Source organism: Carcharhinus amblyrhynchos, unplaced genomic scaffold (assembly GCF_965287045.1).
Source record: "Carcharhinus amblyrhynchos unplaced genomic scaffold, sCarAmb.v2.hapA scaffold_405, whole genome shotgun sequence".
NCBI classification, from domain to species: domain Eukaryota; kingdom Metazoa; phylum Chordata; class Chondrichthyes; order Carcharhiniformes; family Carcharhinidae; genus Carcharhinus; species Carcharhinus amblyrhynchos.
The window spans coordinates 38,152-55,000 of NW_027650145.1; the positions used below are offsets into that span (position 1 = coordinate 38,152).

Genomic DNA, 16,849 nt, shown 5'->3' on the forward strand with positions numbered 1-16,849 from the left:
CTCTCTCCGTCCCTCTCTCCCCCCACCTCTCTTTCTCCGTCTCTCTCCATCTCTCTGTCTCTCTTTCCGTCTCTCTGCCTCTCCCCCTCTCTCTCTCCCTCTGTCCCTCTGTCCCTCTGTCTGTGTGCGAGGTGTGGAGATGGAATTCCAGAATGCTCCCCCCCTCCCCAGTAGACACACTACCCCGATTGTTAATGAGAATATAATGATTGAGTCACTGCGGGTTGGACACTCAGAGATAGATTCCCCAACCAGTGGAAACAAACACGCTGTGGGGGGATCGAGGGAGGGGTGTGGGGGGGTGGGGTGGCTGCGGGGATTGCGAGGCTAAAAGCTCTGGTTAAGGGAGCGGCCGTTTTGGACAGGGAGGAGGAGAAATGGAAGGTGGTGAAGCTTTGGAATGTTCTTCCCCAGAAAGTTGTGGACACTCTGTACAGGAAGATACGTAAGGCTGGGATAGATGGATTTTTGGTTTCTTGCGGGGGGTGATTATGGGACTTGGGGAGCGGAATGGTGGCTGGGGCAGCCTCGGAGGGCACCCCAACTCTCTGATCTCCCAGCGTCACACCAAGGTGCTGCCTTCGTCCCCCACTAAGATGGACTTGGTCCTGTTTCGGCTGCTGCTGATGGAGGCCACCGACTCCTCCACGAAGGCCTGTTCCAGAACCTTCCGCAGGGACCTCTTGATCTTCTCCCTGAAGTCCTGGCCCATACAGAGGTAGAGGATTGGGTTGAGGCAGCTGTTGAGGGATGCCAGGCTGGTGCTGAGGGGCGAGCCCACCCTCAGTGCCAGTGAGGGGGGCAGGTCGGGTGGGTGCCAGATGTCCAGGAAGACGAAGGTGTAGAAGGGGAGGAAGCACAGGAGGAAGGTCAGAATGATGGCCGCAATGACCTTGAAGGGCTTGCCGCTGGGAGCCATGTGGTTACGCCACAGTTGGAGGCCAATGATAAGATAGCAGGCCCCAATAATCAGGAAGGGCAGGAGGAACCCGACCAGGAAGCGAAAGATGGCCAGCGCATGGAATCTGGAAGTTCTGACACGCTCATACTTCTCCAGAGCTGCTTCATAGCCCTCCTCTGATGCATTCTCCCACGCATTCTCCAAGGCCGCCTCCTCCGCCATCGTGGCAAAGTTAGTATAACATGCGGTTGACTCATTCATGGAGGCAGTTTCGCGGTACACAAAGGTCGGGACACTGAAGACGGCGGCCATCCCCCAAAGTGCCAGGCTGACCAAGATGGCCAGGCGTGGCCTCCGGTGGTTCTGGGACCAGACAGGCATCACCACGGAGACACAGCGGTCCAAACTGATGGCGGTGAGTGTCAGCACGCTGGCGAATATGGTCAGCATCGCCACGCCGCTGTTGATCTTGCAGAGGGCAGAGCCGAAGGGCCAGTGGTAGTCCATGGCCATGTGGGTAGCACTGAGGGGCAACAGCAGACAGTAGGTAAAGTCGGCCAAAGCGAGGCCCAGGAACCAGACCGTGTTCACCGTCCGCTTCAAATGGAAAACCGTGGCCCAGATGACCAGGCCGTTACCCAGTGTGCCCAGGACACAGGTCACCAGGGAGATCGCCATGCTGATTTTCGTCATCACCGTGGCAACACCATCTTCGGACATGCCATCCTGAGCCTCACTGCTATTGGTCAGCAGAATATCGTTGGCATCCATCTTAGATACAACACCTGAAGGAGAGAAACATTCATCAACATTGTTCACTCCCTCACTCAGCCTCCCTATCCCCTCACTCACCCTCCCTATCCCCTCACACCCTCCCTATCCCCTCACTCACCCTCCCTATCCCCTCACACCCTCCCTCTCTCCTCACTCACCCTTCCTATCCTCTCACACTCCCTATCCTCTCACTCACCCGCCCTAATCCCTTTCTCACCCTCCCTATCCCTTACCCTCCCTATCCCTTCACTCAACCTCTCTACCCCCTCACTTATCCTCCCTATCCCCTCACACACCCACCCTATCCCCTCCACCCCCTCACTCACCCTTCCAATCCCCTCCACTCCCTCACTCACGATCCTTATCCTCTCAGTCAACCTCCCTATCCCCTCTGCACCCTCACTCGCACTCCCTATCTCGTCCACCTTCTCACTCACCCACTATCCCTCACTCACCCTCCCTATCCCGTCACTCCCTCACCTTTCATATCCCCTCCAATCCCTCACTCATCCTCACTAAATCCTCCATCCCCTCATTCACCCTACCTATCCCCTTCATACCTTCACACACCCTGCCTATCCCCTCAATCCATACCCTCCCTATCCCTTCACTAACCTTATCACCTCCACATCCTCACTCACCCTCCCTATCCCCTCCACTCTGTCACTCACCCTCCCTATCTCCTCCACTCTGTCACTCACCCTCCCTATCCCCTGCACTCTGTCACTCACCCTCCCTATCCCCTGCACTCTGTCACTCACCCTCCCTATCCCCTGCACTCTGTCACTCACCCTCCCTATCACCTGCACTCTGTCACTCACCCTCCCTATCTCCTCCACTCTGTCACTCACCCTCCCTATCTCCTCCACTCTGTCACTCACCCTCCCTATACATAATAAGAACATAAGAAATAGGAGCAGGAGTAGGCCATCTAGCCCCTCGAGCCTGCCCCGCCATTCAGTAAGATCATGGCTGATCTGAAGTGGATCAGTTCCACTTTCCTGCTTTCTCCCCATAACCCTTAATTCCCTTATCGATCAGAAATCTATCTGTGACTTAAACATATTCAACGAGGTAGCCTCCACTGCTTCAACGGGCAGAGAATTCGAGAGATCCACCACCCTTTGAGTGAAGAAGTTCCTCCTCAACTCTGTTCTAAACTGTCCTCCCCCCTTATTTTGAGTCTGTGCCCTCTAGTTCTGGTTTCCTTTCTAAGTAGAAAGAATCTCTCTACCTCTACCCTATCCAGCCCCATCATTATCTTGTAAATCTCTATAAGATCCCCCCTCAGCCTTCTAAACTCCAACAAGTACAGGCCCAATCTACTCAATCTCTCCTCAGAAGCTAACCCCCTCATCTCCGGTATCAGCCTGGTGAACCTTTTCTGTACTCCCTCCAAGGCCAATATATCTTTTTGCAAATAAGTGGACCAAAACTGCACACAGTACTCCAGCTGCGGCCTCACCAGTGCCTTGTACAGTTGCAGCAAGACCTCCCTGCTTTTATATTCTATCCCCCTCGCTATGAAGGCCAGCATCCCATTCGCCTTCTTGATCACCCGCTGCACCTGCAGACTGGGTTTTTGCGACTCATGCACAAGGACCCCCAGGTCCCTCTTCACCGTAGCATGCTGCAGCTTTTTGCCCTTTAAATAGTAATCCCTCCTACTATTATTCCTGCCAAAGTGGATAACCTCACACTTGCTAACATTGTACTCCATCTGCCAGGTCCTCACCCACTCACAGTCTATCCGGATCCCTCTGCAGCAATTTGCCTTTCCACTCATCTTTGTGTAATCAGCAAATTTAGTTACCCTACAGTCAGCCCCCTCCTCCAGATCATCTATATAAATGGTAAACAGCTGAGGCCCCAGCACCGATCCCTGCGGCACTCCACTAGTCACCAACCACCAATCAGAATAGTACCCATTGATACCAACTCTCTGCCTCCTATTAGACAACCAATCCTCTATCCATGCTAACACCTTACCCCCAACTCCATGCCCCCTAACCTTCTGAAGCAACCTTTTGTGCGACACCTTATCAAACGCCTTCTGAAAATCGAGAAACACCACATCCACCGGTTCCCCTCTGTCTACCGCACAAGTCACATCCTCATTCTTTCTAGTTTAATAATATCCTTTCTATAACAGGGTGACCAGAACTGTACACAGTATTCCAAGTGTGGCCTTACCAATGTCTTGTACAACTTCAACAAGATGTCCCAACTCCTGTATTCAGTGTTCTGACTGATGAAACCAAGCATGCCGAATGCCTTCTTCACCACTCTGTCCACCTGTGACTCCACTTTCAAGGAGCTATGAACATGTAGCCCTAGATCTCTTTGTTCTGTAACTCTCCCCAACGCCCTACCATTAACTGAGTAAGTCCTACCCTGATTTAATCGACCAAAATGCATCACCTCACATTTATCTAAATTAAACTCCATCTGCCATTCGTCAGCCCACCAGCCCAATTGATCAAGATCCCGTTGCAATCTGAGATAACCTTCCTCACTGTCACTGACTCTCTCCCTTGTTACTCTTTTGCCCTTTATGTATTTGTGGAATTTGATTCTCCTTTGCCTATCCGACAAAACAATCTCATGTCCCCTTTTTGCCCTCTTGATTTCTCTCTTAACTCTCTCTGTATCTCCCTCTCTGTGTGTGTCTCCCTCTATGTCTCTCTCTCTCTCTCTCTGTGGCTCTCTGTCTCTGTCTGCTTCACTCTGCCTCACTCCCTCTCTGTCTGTCTTTCTCTCTCTGTCTCTCCTTTGTCTCTCTCTCTCTTTTTATCCCTCTCTCTGTCTCTCTCTTTCTGTCTCTCTCTCTGCCTGTCTCTGTCTCTCTGTCTCACTCTCGCTCTCTATATATCTCTCTCTGTCTCTCTCTCTCTGTCTCTCTTTGTCTCTCTCTCTGTCTCTCTAACTCTCTCTCTCTCTGTTTCTCTCCCTCTCTCTGTCACTGTCTCTCTCTCTCCCTCTCTTTCTGTCTCTCGTTCTCTCTCTGTCTCTCTCCGTGTCTCTCGTTCTCTCTCTGTCTCGCTCTCTCTCTCTCCCACTCTCTCTCTCTCTGCCTGTCACTTTGTCTCTGTCGCTCTCTGCTTCTCTCTCTGTCTCTCTCCCTCTGTCTATCTCTCTCTCTCTCTGTCTCTCCCTCTCCCTCACTGTCTCTCTCTTTCTCTGCCTCTGTCTGTCTTTCTGTCTCTCTCTCAGTCTCACTCTCTGTCTCTTTCTCTCTGTCTCTCTCTCTCTGTCACTCACTCCCTGTCACTCACTCTCTGTCTCTCTCTGTCAATCTCTCTGTCTCTGGCTGTCTGTCTCTCTCTCTGTCTATCTCTGTCTCTCCCTCTGTCTATCTCTCTCTCTCTCTCTCTGTCCCTCTCTGCCTCTTTCTCTCTCAATCTCTCTCTGTCTCTCGCTCTTTTTCTCTCTCTGTCTCTCTCTCAGCCTCTCTCTCTCTCTTTACCTCAATCTATCTCTCTCTCTCTGTCTCTGCCTCTCTCTCTCTTTCTGTCTCAGTCTCTCTCTCTCTCTGTCTCTCTCTCTCTCCCTCTCCCCCTCTCTATCTCTCTCTCTCCCTCTCTCTCTCTCTGTCTCTCTCTCCCTCTCTCTCTCTGTCTCTGTCTGTCTCTGTCTGTCTCTCTCTCTTTCTATCTCTGTCTCTCTCTCTTTCTGTCTCTGTCTCTCTCTCTCTCTCTCTCTCTGTCTCTCTCACTCTCTGGTGTCTTGGTCACAGTTTGGAAGCTCGCTGAATGGAGGCAGTGTTGTTTGTGTGTGTGTGAGTGATGAGTGGAGGTAGACAGGGACATGTTGCCCCATTGCAAGGAGACAGATGGTAACATGAGATACTCAGATAGGCACAGCACTGACACTGAGCGAGGTTAACACACGTGCAAAAAGAATGACCACATCCTGCCCCATGCAGCCTGCACCCTGCAGTTTTAACAGTCTGTGTCTGCTCAGGGCCAGTCTGTCAGAAAACCACAACCTCAGAATGATCAAACCCAAAGATAATTCACTCCCCACAGAGTCAGTACTGAGGGAGTGCCGCACTGTCAGAGGGTCAGTACTGAGGGAGCGCCGCACTGTCAGAGTGTCAGTGCTGAGGGAGTGCCGCACTGTCAGAGGGTCAGTGCTGAGGGAGTGCCGCACTGTCAGAGGGTCAGTGCTGAGGGAGTGCCGCACTGTCATAGGGTCAGTGCTGAGGGAGTGCCGCACTGTCAGAGGGTCAGTGCTGAGGGAGTGCCGCACTGTCAGAGGGTCAGTGCTGAGGGAGTGCCGCACTGTCAGAGGGTCAGTGCTGAGGGAGTGCCGCACTGTCAGAGGGTCAGTGCTGAGGGAGTGCCGCACTGTCAGAGGGTCAGTGCTGAGGGAGTGCCGCACTGTCATAGGGTCAGTGCTGAGGGAGTGCCGCACTGTCAGAGGGTCAGTACTGAGGGAGTGCCGCACTGTCAGAGGGTCAGTGCTGAGGGAGTGCCGCACTGTCAGAGGGTCAGTACTGAGGGAGTGCCACACTGTCAGAGGGTCAGTGCTGAGGGAGTGCCGCACTGTCAGAGGGTCAGTACTGAGGGAGTGCCACACTGTCAGAGGGTCAGTGCTGAGGGAGTGCTGCACTGTCAGAGGGTCAGTACTGAGGGAGTGCCACACTGTCAGAGGGTCAGTGCTGAGGGAGTGCCCGTCATGTCTACAGATCTGAGAAAGCCGCAGGACAGTGGGATAAGGTGGTGAAGAAGGCAAATGTGATCAAAGAATCATCGAGTCCCTACAGTGTAGATGAGGGCCATTCGGCCCATTGAGTCTGTACTAACCACAATCCCATAACCTTCTCCCCATAACCCCAAGTATTTACCCTAGCTAGACCCCCCTGACACTAAGGAGCAATTTAGCACGGCCAATCCACCTATCACACACATCTTTGGACACTAAGGGTCAATTTAACATGGCCTGTCCACCTAATCTGCACATTTTCAGACTGTGGGAGGAAACCGGAGCACCTGGACGAAACCCACGCAGACACGTGGAGAATGTGCAGTCTCTGCACAGCCAGGGACCCGAGCTGGCAATTGAACTCAGGTCCCAGGCGCTGTGAGGTCGCAGTGCTAACCACTGTGCCTTTATTAGCTGGTAGTCGAGAATATAGATGCGGGGACGTTTATGACATAGCTGTATAAAACGCTGGTTAGGCCACAGTTAGAGTACTGTCTGCAGTTCTGGTCATCACACTACAGGAAGGGTGTGCAGAGGAGGTTCACCAGGATGCTGCCTGAGCTGGAGAGTTACAGCTATGAGGAGAGGCGGGATAGGCTGGGGTTAGAGCAGAGGAGGCTGAGGGGGCACCTGATCGAGGTGTACAAAATTATGGGGGGGCGTTTTATTTTATTGTTTCTTCACGGGACACGGGAATCGCTGGCTGGGTCAACATTTATTGCCCATCCCTTTGGAGGCAGTTGAGAGTCACGTAGGAAGAAATTTTGCCCTTGGTGGAGGGGTCAGTAACCGGGGGGGAGGGGGGGTAGAGATTGAAGATAAGGAGCAGGAGATTTAGAGGGGATTTGGAGAAAAACTCTTTCAGCCAGAGGGTGGTGGCAATCTGGAACTCGCTGCCTGACAGGGTGGGAGAGGTAGGGACCCTCAAAACATTTCAGATACCTGATAGATGAGCACTTGAATCACCGTAGCTGAACAAGGCTACAGAGCAAGCACATCACACAAAGACAGGCTCAAACGGACGGGAGGAATGGCCTTTCAGTCTCACAGGGACGTCCTGGCGAGACCTGACCTGGAGAGACCCAGGGACACTCTGGGCTCCACTCATTTGGAAAGGATACACAGAGGGAAGGCAGTGTACACTTACCTCAACCAGACCGGGACTCCAAGGGTTAAACTACAAGGAGCGATTAAACACCAAGTGGCCTTGTCTCCCTGCTACTTAGTGAGTGAACCGGGGGGGTGGGCGGGATCCCATCAAACTTAAACAGATATTAATGAGAACAGACGGCAGCACGGTGGCATATTAGTAGAATTGTTGCCTCACAGCGCTGAGAAGCTGGGTTCAATTCTAGCCTTGGGTCACTGATTGCAGAGTCTGCATGTTCTCCCCGTGTCTGCATGGGTTTCCTTTGGGTGCGCCGGTTTCCTCCCACACTCCAAAGATGTGCAGGTTAGGGTGGACTGGACATGCTAAATCGCCCCTCAGTGTCCAAAGATGTGTAGGTTAGGGGGATTGGCCATGCTAATTGTCTCTTAGTGTCCAAAGGTGATCAGGTTAGGGGGGATTGGCCATCACCAAGGCTCCTTAGGCAGCATCTTCCAAATCTGTAACTGCTACCATCTGGAAGGACAAGGGCAGCAGATACCTGGGAACACCCCCCACCTGGAGATTCCCCTCCAAGTCACCCATCATCCCGACTTAGAAATTTATCAGCTGTTCCTTCACTGATCTTGGGTCAAAATCCTGAAACTCTTCCCTAACAGCACTGTGGGTGTACCTACACCTCAACAGCAGTGGGTTCAAGATGGCGGCTCACCCGCCAACCCTTTCGAGATTTGGGGATGAAATGATGAAATTGAACAAAGAACAGCACGGGAAACAGGCCCTTTGGCCTACAAGCCCGCGCCGCCCATTTTAACACTCAGTGAGGGCCTCATTCCAATCCTCCTTCTACCTACGACTTTTGTCTACATCTCAGGGACTCCACAATAAAGGGGTGCAAATTTAGAGAATTATATGTGCGCCAGATTAAGGGAGGACTAATTTAGGGACAATTTATTGACACCAATCAGCCTAAAAACACGTTTTTGGGGTGTGGGAGGAAACCCGGAGCACCCGGAGAAAACCCACGCAAGCACGGGGAGAATGTGCAAACTCCCACAGACACCGACCCAAGCCGGAGATCCGACCCGGGTCCCTGTAACTGCACAGCAAACAGTGATAGTCACTGAGCTGTCGTGTTGCCTGTCAGTTGGTCCAGTTTAAGCGCACACTAACGATGTGAAGCACTACGCAACTCTCAAAGGAACATCCAAGAGCTGTCATTGCACGATCCACCGCGTGTGTGCCCCTCGTTGGACAACAAGGCAGACCCAATCACCTGTGGACATCAGTAAACATACAACAGATTATACAGACATTCACGGAAGATCCCCAGTAGCTCAAACGTAAGAGACAGGAGATCCATAAAATCTGTTGGACGGCCGATAGGAATCTATTAATTCCCAGGAATGTCCTGAGGCTCTTGATCCTTAACTAGAATATTCTTTTGTATCACTGAATGTTAAGATGGCAGCATGGGCTTGTCGGGCCGAAGGGCCTGTTTACTGTGCTGTGTTGTTCTTTGTTCTTTCCTGCTGCCATCAAACTTTTGAATGGACCTTACCCGTCACGAACGAGATTGTTATGTCCTAAATGCGCACACATCCTATCTCTAAGAATCCTCTCCAACAACTTCCCTACCACTGACGTTAAGCTCAGCGGCCTATGATTACCCGGGTTATCCCTTCTACCCCTTTTAAACAACGGTGCCACATTCGCGACCCAAGTTGGATGAAAGACGAGAGGTAATCTCACAATGTGGAGGGATAGGGCTGAGTGGCCTCCTCCTGTTCCATTTCCCAGTTGTGAGGACATTGAGGATCCTGGGGGCAGGCGATGGTCCAATGGCATTATCTAGACAATTAATCCAGAAACTCAGCGAATGTTCCGGGGACCCCGGGGTTCGAATCCCGCCACGGCAGATGGTGGAATTTGAATTCAATAAAAAAAAATCTGGAATTAAGAATCTACTGATGACCATGGACCCAGTGTCAGGAAAAAAACCCATCTGGTTCACGAATGTCCGTTGGGGAAGGAAATCTGCCATCCTTACCCGGTCTGGCCTACATGTGACTCCAGAGCCACAGCAATGTGGGTGACTCTCAGCTGCCCTCGGGCAACTTGGGGTGGGCACTCAGCCAGAAACACCGAGGGCCAATGAATTAAAAAAAGGATGAAAAATTTCATGGAGACTTGCTGGATTTGCCTGCTCAGATAGTTGTGTCTGGACTTGTGGCTCTAAGTTTCTGACTCTAGATTGCCGAGGCAATATGGGGAAGTGTAATCTATCACGTACTCTCTCTGTACAGGATGGGGGATGGCAGAAGGTTCATGCTCGTATATAGAAATGGAATTGTCCAGCGTAGAGAGAAGCCATTCTACCCTCTTTGCGCCGAGCTGGTGTCCCTGACGAGACCCTCCTACCCACCCCCCTCCTCATCTTCCCCATATCCTTCCAATTCTTTCTCCCTCTTGTGTTTATTCAGCTTAAATACCTCGATACCATTCACCTCCCCCACTCCCCGTGGGAGTGAGTCCCACATTCTCCCCACTCCCCGTGGGAGTGAGTCCCACATTCTCCCCACTCCCCGTGGGAGCGAGTCCCACATTCTCCCCCACTCCCCGTGGGAGCGAGTCCCACATTCTCCCCCACTCCCCGTGGGAGCGAGTCCCACATTCTCCCCCACTCCCCGTGGGAGCGAGTCCCACATTCTCCCCACTCCCTGTGGGAGCGAGTCCCACATTCTCCCCACTCCCCGTGGGAGCGAGTCCCACATTCTCCCCACTCCCCGTGGGAGCGAGTCCCACATTCTCCCCACTCCCCGTGGGAGCGAGTCCCACATTCTCCCCCACTCCCCGTGGGAGCGCGTCCCACATTCTCCCCACTCCCCGTGGGAGCGAGTCCCACATTCTCCCCACTCCCCGTGGGAGCGAGTCCCACATTCTCCCCACTCCCCGTGGGAGCGAGTCCCACATTCTCCCCCACTCCCCGTGGGAGTGAGTCCCACATTCTCCCCCACTCCCCGTGGGAGCGAGTCCCACATTCTCCCCCACTCCCCGTGGGAGCGAGTCCCACATTCTCCCCACTCCCCGTGGGAGCGAGTCCCACATTCTCCCCACTCCCCATGGGAGCGAGTCCCACATTCTCCCCCACTCCCCATGGGAGCGAGTCCCACATTCTCCCCACTCCCCATGGGAGTGAGTCCCACATTCTCCCCACTCCCCGTGGGAGCGAGTCCCACATTCTCCCCACTCCCCGTGGGAGCGAGTCCCACATTCTCCCCACTCCCCGTGGGAGCGAGTCCCACATTCTCCCCACTCCCCATGGGAGCAAGTCCCACATTCTCCCCACTCCCTGTGGGGGTTGACTCCCATGTTCTCCGCACTCTCTGGGTAAAGTGGATTCTCCTGAATTCCCTGTTGGACTTATTAGTGACTGTTACATATCGATGACTGCCCCGCCCTGCAACCCGCCCCCACCCCCCGCCCCCAGATTCAGGTCTATTTTCGCTGCATCACCTTGGTTCTGTGCCCTGTCGAAAGGTTGGAGAATCCAAGCTGACGATTTTGTTAAATACCTATTTGAGCAGAGTTCAGGATGTGATTCTCAGTGCGATGGCTCTGTCTGACTCATCCGCTGCTGATGTTCCGATTGTTATTCTTGAAAATCTTGTTCTGGAAGTGAAAATGCCTCCTTCTCACAGCCAGTACTTGTCTGAGCAAACTTCAAACAGCTTCTCCTCGGAAACGTTTGTTTTGCAAAACCTAATCAGGAACTGTCAGAGCAGGAAAGGTATAATTAGACCTGTGGTTATCACATATAATACAATCAGTGAAATTTCTGTGTAAGCGACCTAACCTGATCTGAAGACATCACTCCTCAAACCCAGCTCACTGTCAATGTCAAACTGACTCCATCGAGCAGACAGCAGACACTAAACCTCAGTTAGACCCACACTCGGAGCACTGTGCACAGTTCCAGTCTCCATATCCCTCGGTTAGCACACTGGGAGCACTGTGCACAGTTCCAGTCTCCATATCCCTCGGTTAGACCCACACTCGGAGCACTGTGCACAGTTCCGGTCTCCATATCCCTCGGTTAGACCCACACTCGGAGCACTGTGCACAGTTCCGGTCTCCATATCCCTCGGTTAGACCCACACTCGGAGCACTGTGCACAGTTCCGGTCTCCATATCCCTCGGTTAGACCCACACTCGGAGCACTGTGCACAGTTCCAGTCTCCATATCCCTCGGTTAGACCCACACTCGGAGAACTGTGCAAAGTTCCGGTCTCCATATCCCTCGGTTAGACCCACACTCGGAGCACTGTGCACAGTTCCGGTCTCCATATCCCTCGGTTAGACCCACACTCGGAGCACTGTGCACAGTTCCAGTCTCCCTATCCCTCGGTTAGACCCACACTCGGAGCACTGTGCACAGTTCCAGTCTCCATATCCCTCGGTTAGACCCACACTCGGAGCACTGTGCACAGTTCCAGTCTCCCTATCCCTTAGTTAGACCCACACTCGGAGCACTGTGCACAGTTCCAGTCTCCATATCCCTCGGTTAGACCCACACTCGGAGCACTGTGCACAGTTCCGGTCTCCCTATCCCTCGGTTAGACCCACACTCGGAGCACTGTGCACAGTTCCGGTCTCCATATCCCTCGGTTAGACCCACACTCGGAGCACTGTGCACAGTTCCAGTCTCCATATCCCTCGGTTAGACCCACACTCGGAGCACTGTGCACAGTTCCAGTCTCCATATCCCTCGGTTAGACCCACACTCGGAGCACTGTGCACAGTTCCAATCTCCATATCCCTCGGTTAGACCCACACTCGGAGCACTGTGCACAGTTCCAGTCTCCATATCCCTCGGTTAGACCCACACTCGAAGCACTGTGCACAGTTCCAGTCTCCATATCCCTCGGTTAGACCCACACTCGGAACACTGTGCACAGTGGGGAAAGGGGAGAATGTGGAACTCACTCCAACAGGGACTGGGGAGAATGTAGGACTGGCTCCCATGGGGAGTGGTTGAGGTGAATGGCAGTGATGTATTTCAGGGGGAAAGCTGGATAAACTCATGAGGGGGGAAAGAGTAGATGGTGATGGGGGAGATGGAGAGGGGTGTGAGGAAGAACACTAGCATGGAGCAGAGGGGCCTAATGGCCTCTCTCTGCACTGGACCAGACATAATCCTGTCAATTCACACAGCCAAATAACAAACGTGAATCCATTCAGCTGGTTGGAGTCATACCTGGTAGATGGGAAGATTGTTGTGGAGGGTCAGTAATGCCATCTCCAGGACACCTCTGCAGGAGTTCCTCAGCATAGGGTCCAAGGCCCAACCAGTCTCTGCTGAATCATTAACAACCATCCTTCCCTCGTAAGGTCTGAAATGAGGAAGTTCACCCATGATTGCGTAATGTCCAGCACCATTTGCAACTCCTCAGAGACTGAAACAGTCCATGTTTGGTATCAATGGGTGCTATTCTGATTGGTGGTTGGTGACTAGTGGAGTGCCCCAGGGATCGGTGCTGGGGCCTCAGCTATTTACCATTTATATAGATGATCTGGAGGAGGGAACCGAGTGTAGGGTGTCGAAATTTGCTGATGACACCAAGATGAGTGGAAAAGCAAATTGTGCGGAGGGTGTGGAGAGTCTGCAGAGGGATCTGGATAAGCTGAGCGAGTGGGCGAGGACCTGGCAGATGGAGTACAATGTTAGCAAGTGTGAGGTTATTCACTTTGGCAGGAAAAATAGTAGGAAGGATTACTATTTAAAAGGCGAAAAGCTGCAGCATGCTACGGTGCAGAGGGACCTGGGGGTCCTTGTGCATGAGTCGCAAAAACCCAGCCTGCAGGTGCAGCAGGTGATCAAGAAGGCAAATGGGATGCTGGCCTTCATAGCGAAGGGGATTGAATATAAAAGTAGGGAGGTCTTGCTGCAGCTGTATAGGGCATTGGTGAGGCTGCAGCTGGAGTACTGTGTGCAGTTTTGGGCGCCGTATTTACGCAAGGATATTTTAGCCTTGGAGGGAGTGCAGAGGAGGTTTACTAGGCTGATACCGGAGATGAGGGGATTGAGCTATGAGGAGAGGCTGAATAAACTAGGCTTGTACTTGTTCGAGTTTAGAAGAATGAGGGGAGATCTCTTTGAGATGTGTAAGATGATGAATGGGATGGATAGGATAGAGGTGGAGAGACTCTTCCCGCTCAGAAAGGATAGCAGGACTAGGGGGCACAGCCTCAAGATAAAGGGGGGGCGGTTTAGAACGGAGTTGAGGAGGAACTTCTTCACTCAAAGGGTGGTGAATCTCTGGAATTCTCTGCCCGTTGAAGTGGTGGAGGCTGCCTCGCTAAATATTTTTAAGACGCGGGTTGATGGGTTTTTGATAAGCGAGGGGATTAAGGGTTATGGGGAGAGGGCGGGAAAGTGGAACTGAGCAGCGACAGATCAGCCATGATCTTATTGAATGGCGGGGCAGGCTCGAAGGGCTAGATGGCCTACTCCTGCTCCTATTTCTTATGTTCTTATGTTCAACTGCAACAAGATCTGGACAATATCCAAGCTCGGGCTGACAAGCGATCAGTAACATTTATGCCACACAAATGCCAGGCACTGACCATCGCCAATCAGAGACACTCTAACCTTGACATTCAGTGGTGTTACCATCACTGAATCCCCCCCATTATCAACATCCTGGGGGTTACCATCACTGAACCCCCCACTATCAACATCCTGGGGGTTACCATCACTGAATCCCCCCCATTATCAACATCCTGGGGGTTACCATCACTGAACCCCCCACTATCAACATCCTGGGGGTTACCATCACTGAATCCCCCCCATTATCAACATCCTGGGGGTTACCATCACTGAACCCCCCACTATCAACATCCTGGGGGGTCCATCACTGAACCCCCCACTATCAACATCCTGGGGGTTACCATCACTGAATCCCCCCCACTATCAACATCCTGGGGGTTACCATCACTGAATCCCCCCCGACTATCAACATCCTGGGGGTTACCATCACTGAATCCCCCACTATCAACATCCTGGGGGTTACCATTGTCCAGAGACTCTTCCCGCTCAGAAAGGACAGTAGGACTAGGGGGCATAGCCTCAAGATAAAGGGCGGGGGGGGGCGGTTTAGAATGGAGTTGAGGAGGAACTTCTTCACTCAAAGGGTGGTGAATCTCTGGAATTCTCTGCCCGTTGAAGTGGTGGAGGCTGCCTCGCTAAATATTTTTAAGACGCGGGTAGATGGGCTTTTGATAAGAGAGGGGATTAAGGGTTATGGGGAGAGGGCGGGAATGTGGAACTGAGCCACGACAGATCAGCCATGATCTTATTGAATGGCGGGGCAGGCTCGAAGGGCTAGTTGGCCTACTCCCGCTCCTATTTCTTATGTTCTTATGTTCTTAAGTATCTGAACTGGACCCAGCCAGATAAATGCGACCAGAACAGGAACATAGGAATTAGGAGCAGAAGTAGCAAATTTAGCCCTTCAAACCTGCAATGCGTTCGATCAGATCACGGCTGATCTCTCCCTGATCACAAATCCACCTCCCCACCAGTTCCCCATGTCCCCTTATCCCTTTAAGATTAGAAATATATCTATCTCCTCCTTGAAACCATTCAATGATTCAGACTCCACTGCGCCATGGGGTAGCAAGCTCCACAAATTCACCACCCTCTGGGAGAAGTAATTATACAACTATCTCAGTTGTAAATCTACAGCCTATACCTGTGACCTCTTGTTCGAGATTGTCCCACAAGGGGAAACATTTGGTTGACATTTACTTTATCAATCCCTTATACCTCATTCAGATCCCCTTTCACCCTTCTCAACTCCAGCAAGTACAAGCCCAAACTCTTTAATCTCTCCTCACACATCAACCCTTTCATCCCCAGAATCTATCTGGTGAACTTCCTCTGAACTGCCTCTAAAGCCACCACATCCTCCCTCAGATAAAGGAGGCCAGAATTGGACACAATACTCCAGATGTGGTCACACCAACACCCGATACAATCGCAACAACACTTCTCTACTTTTATGCTCCAATCCCTTTGCAATAAATACCAACATCCCATTTGCCTTTTTTAATTACATGCTGCCCCTGCACACCAACTTTCTCTGATCCATGAACACAGACATCCAGATCCCTCTGTCTGGATGCATTTTGAATCTGCTTTCCATTTATAATAATTTGCCTTTCTATTTTTTCTGCCAAAATGAAGAACCTCACACTTATCCACATTAAACTCCAACTGCCGGATTTTGGCCCATTCTCCCAGCCTATCTATGTCCGTCTATCGGGATCTTTATCTAATCCATCACACAAACCAGCCTCCCATCCATTGGCTCTGTCTACACTTCCTGCTGCCTTGGGAAAGCAGCCGGCATAATTAAGGACCCCACGCACCCTGGACATTCTCTCTTCTTCCGTATTCCGTAGGGAAAAAAGATACAAAAGTCTGAGGTCCCGTACCGACCGACTCAAGAACAGCTTCTTCCCTGCTGCTGTCAGACTTTTGAATGAACCAACCTCGCATTAAGTTGATCTTTCTCTACACCCTCGCTCTGACTGTAACACTACATTCTGCACCCTCTCCTTTCCTTCTCTATGAACAGTATGCTTTGTATAGCGCACAAGAAACAATACTTTTCACTGTATGCCAAAATATGTGACAATAATAAATCAAGTCAAACCATTGTTTCACACCAACATCTGAACAAGGGTCAGGAGGAGGCCACTTAGCCCATCTAGCCTGCTACCCCATTCTATAAAATAATGGCTGACCTGATTGTAGCCAATGTGTAAGGGTGAGTGTGAGGGTCATAGAGTCATCGGGGTTCACCAGATCGAAACAGGCCGTTTGGCCCAACTTGTCCATGCTGCCCTGTTTTTACCATTAAGCTAGTCCCAATTGTCCACGATTGGCCCATATCCCTCTATACCCATCTTACCCATGTAACTGCCTAAAAGACAAAATTGTACCCGCCTCTACTACTGCCTCTGGCAGCTCGTTCCAGACACTCACCACCCTCTGTGTGAAAAAATTGTCCCTCTGGACACTTTTGTATCTCTCCCCTCTCACCTTAAACCAATGCCCTCTAGTTTTAGACTCCCCTACCTTTGGGAAAAGATATTGACTATCTAGCTGATCTATGCCCCTCATTATTTTATAGACCTCTATAAGATCACCCCTCAGCCTCCTACACTCCAGAGAAAAAAGTCCCAGTCTATCCAGCCTCTCCTTATAACTCAAACCATCACGTCCCGGTAGTATCCTAGTAAATCTTTTCTGCACTCTTTCTAGTTTAATAATATCCTTTCTATAATAGGGT

General features: G+C 51.6%; 2 protein-coding genes across 2 annotated transcripts in view; one reads left to right on the plus strand and one right to left on the minus strand.

Moving 5' to 3' along the window:
- Window positions 1-562: 562 nt before the first annotated feature.
- Window positions 563-1,672, minus strand: LOC145339324 (chemerin-like receptor 1). Its single transcript, XM_080183752.1, has one exon. The coding sequence runs from the start codon at window positions 1,670-1,672 to the stop codon at window positions 563-565; it is 1,110 nt and encodes a 369-aa protein (XP_080039878.1).
- Window positions 1,673-7,412: 5,740 nt separating this feature from the next.
- The window catches only part of LOC145339325 (sialic acid-binding Ig-like lectin 9), a 40,117-nt gene continuing 30,680 nt past the window's right edge, over window positions 7,413-16,849 (plus strand). The window contains exons 1-2 of the mRNA XM_080183753.1: window positions 7,413-7,607; window positions 11,031-11,280. Coding sequence (XP_080039879.1) covers window positions 7,413-7,607; window positions 11,031-11,280 — 445 coding nt within the window. The remainder of the gene's footprint in view (window positions 7,608-11,030; window positions 11,281-16,849) is intronic.

Excerpts from the sequence above, each read along its gene's own strand:
- LOC145339324 (XM_080183752.1), bottom strand. The coding sequence starts at position 1,672 with ATGGATGCCAACGATATTCTGCTGACCAATAGCAGTGAGGCTCAGGAT.